General features: G+C 34.5%; 1 protein-coding gene across 1 annotated transcript; it reads right to left on the reverse strand.

The window, feature by feature from the left end:
* Positions 1-5,971: 5,971 nt before the first annotated feature.
* LOC106294176 (primary amine oxidase) lies at positions 5,972-10,015 on the reverse strand. Its single transcript, XM_013729768.1, has 4 exons — positions 8,820-10,015; positions 8,613-8,726; positions 6,293-6,846; positions 5,972-6,204 (listed from the first exon to the last, which is right to left on the reverse strand). The coding sequence occupies exons 1-4, from the start codon at positions 9,942-9,944 to the stop codon at positions 6,048-6,050; spliced, it is 1,950 nt and encodes a 649-aa protein (XP_013585222.1). The 5' UTR covers positions 9,945-10,015; the 3' UTR covers positions 5,972-6,047.
* Positions 10,016-10,960: the final 945 nt, after the last annotated feature.

A 10,960-nucleotide genomic window follows, 5' to 3' on the forward strand; every position in this document is an offset into this window, starting at 1 on the left:
TACAGATGGTTTATATATGCAGTTGTGGCTGAGTTACTTTCCGCCAATCTCCGAAAACCTAGCTATAAGAAGTGTGCATGCCGAGTAGAAAAAACAAATACATTTCAAAAAACACCCAGATCGGCAATTGTGGGATGTATTTAATTAAGTTTGTTTGTGATTTCATACCTATATTTGGATAATCTATTTTTTTTTTTCAGATCTGAGTGAAAGAGAAAATTGAACAAAAAGAGAATGAAGGAGACAAAAAGAAGTGACGGATTCAGCAGAGACGACACAGAAGAGTTCATTGAAGTTTGGATACATGGACGAGTTATCACCGGAATGGTGCAAAAACCTTGTATTTTTGGTTTTCTATGCAAAAAAATAACTCACCCATGTATTTTGTGTTTGATTTATGCTATGTTTACACTACTCAGCCGTGTCGTTTACGTAACTCAGTCATACCTCAAACATAACCTAAAATCAGAAAATGTTTAGATAACTCAGCCGTATCGTTTAGATAACTCAGCCATATCATTTATATAAATCAGCAATACCTCAAACATACCCTAAAATCAGAAAATGTTTAGATAACTCAGCCGTATCGTTTAGATAACTCAGCCATATCATTTATATAAATCAGCAATACCTCAAACATACCCTAAAATCAGAAAAACTGAATTCAAGTATTTTTTTATATTGAAGATCATCTTATCAATATCAAGTGAATATAAATCAACTGAATGTGTATAGTTTCTTGAAGTTGATACTTTAACTTGATCTTGAGATATATGTTCTCTTACAATCACTTATACAATTCATAGTTACAAGACTCTAACTTTAATATTTTCTTAAATCTAAAACTCAAATCCTAAACTATAGAATTATAAAGTTATAAAAATTATAAAGTTTATCTTTAAACACTAAATCCGATATATTTTTATTATTTAAAGTTTAAGGTTTAGGTTTATAGTTTAGAGTTAAACTCAATTTTTAATCATTTTTTTAAAAAAATAATCTTTAATTTAAAGTTCCATTTTAAATTTTGATTTAAACCTGTAACTATATTCTTTAAATTTAAGAAATTTTTTTAAAAAAATAATCTTTAATTTAAAGTTCCATTTTAAATTTTGATTTAAACCTGTAACTATATTCTTTAAATTTAAGAAATTTTTTTAAAAAAATTGAAAATAACTAAAATTAAAATTTATATTGTTTTTTTCATGACCATTGATTGATTTTAGTCTAAGGGTTCAATATTTTCAATATAAAATTATAATATTTTATAATATTTTAAAATTTAAACTACTAAATATAAAATTATAAATTTAATTATTTTCAAAATATTATCTCAAACCATATCTATTTCGAACCTTTAACCCTAAACCCTAAACCACATGCTTTGACCTATACCAAAAAACATTAAACTTCAAACTTTAAACAAAATTTAATTAATCATATACCATAAATTCTAACTACAAATGTTAAAACTCTAATATTTTTGTTATTTAAAAATATAATCTTAAATGTTAAATCGAAACTCAAAACACTATATACAAAACCCTAAACTCACTCAATTATATACCCTAAACTTAAAACTTCATATTTAAACCACACATCAAAAAATCAACATAATAAAATCTAAGTTTTAACATTTAAAACTTTATCAAAAATACAGTTTAGTATAAAATATAATTTTAACCATCAAAATTAAAACATTAACCATTGATTGTTTTAATCTAAGGGCTACAAATCCATCTTGGGGTTGTCTTCTAACTTCTTTCTCATTGGTTAGTTTTTTTAGTACAAGGATTACAATTCTTGACCATTGATTAGTTTTGATCTAATGGTCTAAAATAATTTTTTTCTTCACTTTCTCTCTTCTACTTGACGTCTCCTTCTCCTCTTTTCTTTCCTACATGAGTTCTTCACAATCATCTTCTTCATCTCTCTCACTTTCTGTCTTGTAAACAAGAGAGATTCATACATCATCATTCATTTCTTATGCCTTAGTATATTAGGTTTGTAAATCTTAGAAGTGAGAGAAGAAGAAACGTCAAAGAAGAAAAGAAGATTGCTGGAGAAGAAGAAAAAAGTTCGAAGAAGACTGGTCTTCGCTGTCGTCACGGATACTAAGCTCGTCGTCGTCACCATCTATACTCGCTGACGTCATCATTGTTGCCGTTTCTCTGATCCATCTTCGCCGGTCTCCGTCTTCACCGTAGTCACCACCACCACCGCTTGTCACCACACTGGTCACCTCTCTCTCTTTCAATCTCTCTCGCTCTTTCTCTGTGTTTTGAATTTGTTCTTGTTACTGGAAGGTGGACAAGGCAGAGGAGCTTGGTGGTGGAGGAGGTAACAAAACCATTGTGTGACTTGAAGACGTCGGAGCTGTCGTGGTAACGAGACTGCGGCGGCGAAGGAAGAAGACAATAATGACCTTGCGGCCTCGTGATGTGGAAGAAACACACGGTGATTTAGTTAGGTTTAGATTTTGTTGATGACGGCTGCAAGCTTTTTTGTTTCTAGGTTTTAGATTAGGGTTGGTTTAGAATTAAACTCAGCCGTAATGTATGCATAACTCAGCTGTAAAGTATGCATAATTCAACTGTAATGTATCTGAATGGTATAAGTCAACTGTAACGTTCCTATAAGCCAGCCTTATAAGTCAGCCGTCAAGTGTAATATTTTTTCGCGACATTTCATATTTTGGGCGGGAACAAATCATTCCTTCAACTCTGAAATCGTCTCCACAAGCATCTTATCCCAAATCGTCGTATCGTTTATATAACTCAGCCGTGTCGTTTAGATAACTCAGCCATATCCCAAACATACCCTAAAATCGAAAAACTGAATTCAAGTACTTTAATAATTTATATTGAAGATCATCTTATCAATATCATGTGAATATAAATCAACTGAATATGTATAGTTTCTTGAATTTTCAAGTTGAGACTTTAATTTAATCTTGAGATATATGTTCTCTTACAATCACTTATACAAATATACCCTAAACTCAAATTCAGTTGATATATGTTCACTTATATATGTTCTCTTACAATCATTTATACAACTATACCCTAAAACTCAAATTCAGTTGATATATGTTCACTTATACATGTTCTCTTACAATCACTAAACTATGTCCTTCATTTTCTTACAATTGTCGGAACTTAGCCTCCTCATCTCTCTCTTATTAACTCTTTCTTCTTCCACAAAACGACGAATCTGATGAGAGAGGAAGCAGCAGGATGTCGGATCACCATACATGACACTGGAAGAGAAAAAACATCTTCTCTAACCAACCATGATCGAAGACGACAACCACTGCTATAGATCTGTCTAAGATTTTTGGGTTTTTAGATCTATGTTGTTTATGCGACTGATTTGTCTCTTCAATGGTATAAGCCAGCCGTAACGTTCCTATAATTCAGCCGTCGAGTGTAATTTATTTCGCGGCGTTTCGTATTTTGGGCGGGAACATGATATTTTGGGCGGGAACAAACTCATTCCTTCAACTCTGAACACAATACTAAAACTTTAATATTTTTTTAAATTTGAACCTGAATCCCTAAACTATAGAACTATAAGGTTATAAAAATTATAAACTCAGTCGTAACATATGCATAAGTCAGCTGTAATTTGATTATAACTCAGCCGTAACGTATGCATAACTCAGCCGTAAAGTATGCATAACTCAGTCGTAACGTGTCTGAATAGTATAAGCCAACCGTAACGTTCTTATAACTCAGCCATCGAGTGTAATTTGTTTCACGACGTTTCATATTTTGGGCGGGAACAAAATTTTTTTGGGCGGGAACAAAATCATTCCTTCAACTCTGAACACAATATAAAACTTTAATCTTTTCTTAAATTTGACGCACCATCTGAGTCATCAAACATATAAAATCAGCTTTCAAATTCATCATCTTCTTCGTCTTCTCTCATTTTCTTACTTTTTTGTTCAACTCTCTCCTTTTCTTACAATTTACAGGACTTAGCTTCTTCATCTCTCTCTTTGAGTCTTTCTTTTTCTGCAAGACGACAAATCCAATGAGAGAGGGGGCATTCTTGCAGGATGTCGGACCGCCATACATGACACTGTAGGAGAGGAAGCTTCTCTTTAACCGATCATCATCGAAAATGATGACGACTACAGTAGATCTGTCTCAGATTTTCAATTTTTTTTTAAATCTATGTTTATATACCTAGTTGCGGAAACAATAATTACCAGATCCATAAGATCTCAGAGAAAGATGAAGAATAAGATGAATAAGATAGATAAAAAAGATGAAGAATAAAGAAAACATAGACCCTTATTTTACTATTGTAACATTAGACTAGTGATGACATCGCAAATCCGAGTTGATGACATGGAAAATCGGTTAGTGAGCCGCCAAACGAATATATAACTCAACCTAAATAAATCAGCCATCATGTACAATGTAAGTCAGCCAAAACGTGTATACTATTTCAGTAATTAATCTTTTGCTAAAAAATCAGCCGTAATTAGGATGCAAAATCATAAGTCAGTTGTATCATCAAATAAATCAGCCGTCAAACGATTACTATTCTAGTAATTAATCTTTCGCTAATAAGTCAGCCGTAAATAAGCTGAGTTTACAGTTAATCCATCCAATTATAGCTGATTAAATATAACTCAGCCATAACAACATCCCATAAGTCGGTCATAAATTCAATAACTCAGCCAGTCGATGTTCATTAACTCAGCCGTGGAAACATAACTCAGCCATGTCTTAACTATAACTCAGCCAAATTTCCCAGACATCAAATCGCTGATGTATAAGTCAGCCGTAACGCGTGTACGTAAGTCAGTTGTTATCCCATAAATCAGCCAGATTTCTGTAAATCAGCCGTAACTAACATCTGACTTATGTTCTTAAGTCAACTGTTTTCTCGTAAGTCAGCCGCGTTGCTTAATTCAGCCGCAACGTAGCAATAACTCAGCCGTAACGACGTATATAGCGCTTTACGACTGACTTAATGAAAACACATAACCAAATTCCTACGTGGCGCTAAATTTTTGCTTATGTGACACTAAAAAATAATGACATTCTTGTAAATACGTTTTTTCTCATAACTTAAAAAAAGAGCACGTTTGGTATAAAAAAATAGCAGTAATAAAAAAAAGATTTGTATAGTTCTAGTCAATTGTCCTAAAATATGTAATATTTGAGTGAACTTTCCTATACTTTAAAGGTATCAGATGAGATTAGTTTACATGTAGAGTTTATAATCTTATGCGGCTGCTATTGAACTCTCCCATCGACACACGACCTTCCATTGAATCCAACTATGACAGCTGCAAAGTTCCATCGATTTCTTCCAAAGAAGAAGAAAAAGACGACGATGAGGTCTCATCACTTGAACAATAACTATTCGTCCTTATATTAATGGGAATGACCGTATATTATGAATGTGTAACATGTTATGAGGTGGAGAAAGTAAAAAAATGAGTGATTCTACTATCACATAAAGTCAACGATTCTAAATGATATAAATTGGAGTAAAGAAGAGAGGAAAAATAAAAGACAGGAAAGGAGAAAAATAAAACATAAAATTAGAAGTAAAGTTTTCCTTTGTTTTAACTAAGATAATATTATGCTACAATTATTATTTTGGAGTAAATAATTTTCACTTGATTGGTTGAACATAATTAATTTAGCAGAAAAAAATATCCTAAACTATTTATTATAGGCATGCTATCAAAAACATTCAATATTTTATTTTTCAGTGCAAATTAATTTAATTTTAACAAAAATAAATAAATAAATTTATATTATGTTATCCGCGCGTAGCGCGGACACGGAACTAGTTATACTAAATTTTGATTAATATTTAAAATCACTAGCGGATAACTTTAAAATATATTATTAATCCAATAACATGAGTTTACTTGAATTTCTAAATTCATTAAAATTCTTAGTGTTAATAGATTAAATCATCAATCAGATTTATCCACACAACTTCTTTAATAAACTCAAAAACAGATAATCAAATAGTAAACAAGGTAAAATCAAATATTTTCTTTTAGTACGTATTTACGCGATTAACGGATCGTTGTCGAAGAAATTAGAAGGTCGAAGAGTGAATCCACCGTGAAGAGTTGGCATTACTGGAAAGTCCTCTTGGTATGGAATGTGATGAAACCCAACATTGTACCACATCACTATGTCTTTGTTCTCTATCTCTCTATTCCTGCTCCCAACCCAGGCAAGTCCACAATTGTTTATTACAATTAAACTTAAATCTATATAACAACTCGAAGTAACATGTTTTTGTTTACCTGCTACTCCATACAGCTAAGCCGTCATCTCCACGGCTCCTATCGCTGTAAAACCCACCCGCCCATTTCTCTGACCGGTTATAAGCCGTTACCCAAACCGGATATTTTGTGTACGACGCTCTAATCTCCGGGTAATCATCGTCCGTTAAAAGCGAAGTTACCGGTAAATGTTCCGGTATCAACCGGTAACCAACTGTATTTCCTATTTTCGTCTTCTTTTGTGGGTTAACTATTAGCAGCTCAACCGCTTCTGAACCCAGCCGAACTCTTCCGTCAGCTTCCGTTTTTGCCGTCTCTTTCACGACCGTCCAATAACTCTTCCTCGGAGAAGAGGTTTTGTTATGAACGTCGGTTACTCTTACCGTTTTTAGTTTGGCTTTCACTAAGGAATTGCCGTTACCGTCAATATCAAGATCTAAGTAGTACGTCAGGTAATGGTCGTGGTTAATGGCAATGGTGTTTTTAGCCACTAGTGTCCCATAAGTGTTCTCCGTTATCTGCTCGTTCGAAGTGTATGATGTTGCTTTGACTTCCAAAACTCCAGTCAAATCCACCTATGGTTAAAATAATTTTATTTATGTAAATAACAAAAATGGAGAAAATTAGGTGAGCAAGTGGATGTTTGAAAACCAGCTTTCAAAAAACAGTTAGTGGACGTCTACTTACCAAAATAACAATGAAAAATAAAATAAAAACTATATTTTCGGATCTTATTTTTAACTTAAATCAGTGATTTCTAGGTAACATATATGTGTAATTAATTAAAAGGATTCTTAACAAAACTAAATACTATTGATCAGGGATCAAAGGATTGGGATGTGGGACTATTAGAGAACTATGTTCATCCTGAAGATATACCATTCATAAGGAGTTTGGCCATAAGCTCAACTCATCGTCGTGATACTTTCTGCTGGAATTTTACAAGGAATGGTCAATACACGGTCAAATCTGGATATTGGGTGGCCCAGAATTTATTAAAGGTAACGGAGGAAAATGAAGTTTTGGAGCCAAGTATTACAAAGCTACAAGCTTTTGCGTGGAAATTGAAGGCTCCTACGAAGATATGTCATCTTATATGGCAGTTGTTAACTGGTCATGTGGCAGTAACGAGGAACTTAGTTAGACATAATATGAGGTGTGACAATTATTGCCCAAGATGTGGAGAAGTGGAGGAGACCGTCACACATGCAATTTTTGAATGCCCACCAGCTCTTCAAATGTGGTCTTTATCATCAACTCCGACATGCCCAAATATTTTCCCGATTTTGAGCGTCTACACAAATATGGATTATCTATTCTGGAGGAAGAATGATATCATTGGGCCAGAGCAAGATAGGAATCCTTATCCCTGGATGATATGGTACATTTGGAAGGCTAAGAATGAAAAACTCTTCAGGGGAATAGATAGATATCCTTTGGAACTAGTTAGACATGCAGAGAGTGAATGTCAAGCCTGGTTTGATGCTAATGAAGTGGCACAAGCAGTGGCACAAGATAATATAAATGAGGAACCCCAAGTCGCAAGCTTGGGAAACATTTGTTTGTTAGATGGATCTTGGACATCTTCTGCTAACTTTAGTGGAAGCGGATGGGCATGATGGATAGTTCTGGGAACACTCAACTTATGGGGACAAGAAACTTTCCCCAACGCGAATCAGCCTTGCACTCGGAAGTAGAAGCACTGCGGTGGGCGATGGAGAATATGCTGCAACATTCGACCTGCCAGAGCTTTGGGACAGACTGTAAGAAACTAATTGCAATGGTAAAGGACCCTCAGGCGTGGCCAAGCTTTTCGACGGAATTGGAGAGGATAGAGACGCTACAGATATGCTTCCCGGAATTCAACATCACTCACGTTCCACGGGCGCACAATCAAATTGCTGATTTTTTGGCTAAGACTGCTAGATCTTTCCATAGGGAGTTACATTTTGTTGGTTGTTCTATTCCGGTTTGGTTACCCAGACACCTCAAGTTTAAGTATAGAATGGCCTTTTGACGGCAAAAAAAAAAAAAAAACAAAACTAAATACTAAACAGAAATCCTAAATCTATATTCTTTTTTTTTGAAATGTTTCTATATACATATATACTATTCAATAGGGCATAGTAGATCCTGACATAAAAATAACATCTTACTAAAAAAATAATCAATTATCCCTTAACAATTAAATGGACTGTAAAATTGTACAAATTTTAAAAATTTCAAAGCAAAATTATTTTGCGTGTTATAATTTTAATTTATCTAAAACGAAAAGCACCAAGTGTCAATAAAATTAAAATTATTTTAGCTAATTGTAACAAATACGTTAAGTAGACATTACCCCAACTCTGATGGCTCCATTCTTTTTAAATTCCCAATCAACGATGTAATCATAGTTTCCGAGTGTTGCCACCATCCTAACCACTAAACTTATATCAGCTTCGCCACTAGTTATCTGAAAAAATAATAATAATCAAATAACAAACTAATTTAAAAAGGTAAAAGTTAAAAATAATTATATATGAAGGAGCTGGATGTAGAAGTTTACCACTTGTCCTGGAACATTAATCTCGGTGTGTCTAAAAGAAGCACCATAACCATTCTTCTCAAAGACACACATCACATTGCTCATCCTCTGAGCTGTCCCGTCAGGTCCCGCCACGTATCCATCCAAAGACGCCGCGTTTTGCGGGCAGTCGATGAGTGGCTGCAAGTTAACCGCCGATCTCCCGAAACCGAACTCTCCTATGTCCATGAACGTACGGAAGTACCAATCGTATGTTGGGTCCATGTACGGAACAAAAGTTTCTGACAAGTGTCCTCTGTACATCACTCTTCTGAACCTTTTGGTTCTTGTGTCAAGAACCGAAGCCGTCGATATGGTTATCCCCGCTCTAGCGGTAAATCCGACGTGGAATTTCCAGTTAGCCCATTTTATTTTATTGCCTAGAATCTTGAACCCTGTGTCGGAGACGTTGCAAGAGAACGGGAACGGTTTGTGTTTGGTCCGAAAGTCGTTACCTTCTTTATCAGGTATCGGCTTTCTGAATCTGTCGGAGTATTTCACGACTTTCATTGAGTCAACGTCTATTGTTATGGTGATTCCTTCGATGGGTCTTGTGAAGACATTAACCGATCCGTCTCGGTAAAAGCAAGAGGCTTTGACCTCTCGTCTCGTGATGGTTTCTCCGTACCAACCAACGGAGAAGGGGATGCACGAAACCTCTGAGATGTTTAGGGATCGATCAAGAATCGATTTCTTGAAGGAAGGGTACGTTAGAGGAAGCTTGCTTGCTTTGAACAGCTCTATGAATGTGAATGAAGGGAAGCCATGGCCTGTGTAGATGCGTGAGGATGCGATTTTTCCGGAGGTTAGGTCGATGATGAGCTCGTGGGTTTGACCACCGGCTCGAACCACCACGAGTGAGCGACGGCGTGGTGGTTGTGGTGGTTTTTTGGAGGATAACCACTGGAGAACGTGGGTCTTGTTTGGTTCTTCGAGATCGAGGTAGTGAAATGTGAGATCTTTGAGAGTGCCTAGATGAGATTTCTTGACGATGAAGCTTGTTTTGTTGATTTCTTGGGGGGTTAAGGGATCGAGTGGGTGGAAATGTAGGCCAAGGTTGAAAACACATTGTAGGAGAAAAATTAGGGTAAGTATTCGTATCTTCATTAATGGAAAATTTGTTGTCAAATTGAGTTAAGACTTAGAGAAAGTATATTGATGGAGTTGTTAATGAAGAAGACGACAACAATACATTTATATGCATACCTAAATGTTTCGATGTGCGCCTACATAAATATCTTTAAATTGTGTAAGCTCTCTTGGTCTATTGTAGTGGTTGAATAAAAATTCACTAATACATTTCACACAATAGCTTGAAATTCGCATGTGATTTATTACCACTTATAAGGAGATTAATTAAAATAAACTTGCACAAGATCAATACAAATAAAACCGTTTAATATAAAATTTTATATGGTAGAAGAATTGTCCATTGTTATTTTTTTTGAAAAATAGAATTGTCCATTGCGAAATCGTCAATATAACATTACGATTTCATAATTATAATCATAATAATAAATCAATTCTAAAAGAATAAAACTTAAACTTGGAAAGTCGAATGAGACTAATCGATTGATTAGAATGACGAGAAACGTAAAGATGAAAAATAATAATTACGTGACATATTATATAGTCTTCCTTCTCCATTAAGCCAGCAAACTTATTATGCAGCCTCAATGGACTGACAATATATTTAGGTACATATATTCAAGATTACTAATCTCCCACTTGGACATGTGATGATGGTATCGCAATCTTAAGTCCTGCGCTTAAACTTCGTTTACGTTACCGAAATTATACAACGCACAAATGAAAAAATTCATTTCATCTGTCGTTCTTTTTTTCTCCTTCGTTTGACAACAATAGATTACTAGGTTATATATATAAATTATTTTAGGGCAAATCTCCAAAATAGCATCTTTTTAAGTTTATATCACAAAAATAGCACTCAAAAACTAAAATGACCAAAATAGCACATTTCTAAGTTTATCATTTGAAAATTTTAATTTTTTTATTTTTCAAAATTTGAAATCTTATCCCCAAAACCTCATTTCTCAACTCTAAACCCTAAACCGTAAACTCTAAACCCTAAACCCTAAACTCTAAACTCTAAACCCTAAACC

Source organism: Brassica oleracea, chromosome C1 (assembly GCF_000695525.1).
Source record: "Brassica oleracea var. oleracea cultivar TO1000 chromosome C1, BOL, whole genome shotgun sequence".
Taxonomy (NCBI): Eukaryota; Viridiplantae; Streptophyta; class Magnoliopsida; order Brassicales; family Brassicaceae; genus Brassica; species Brassica oleracea.

Excerpts from the sequence above, each read along its gene's own strand:
- LOC106294176 (XM_013729768.1), bottom strand. The coding sequence starts at position 9,944 with ATGAAGATACGAATACTTACCCTAATTTTTCTCCTACAATGTGTTTTC. Across the intron at positions 6,847-8,612 it reads ATGGAGCCATCAGAGTTGGG|GTGGATTTGACTGGAGTTTT; the intron begins GTAATGTCTACT and ends TTTTAACCATAG. Across the intron at positions 6,205-6,292 it reads TTAGCTGTATGGAGTAGCAG|GAATAGAGAGATAGAGAACA; the intron begins GTAAACAAAAAC and ends GGTTGGGAGCAG.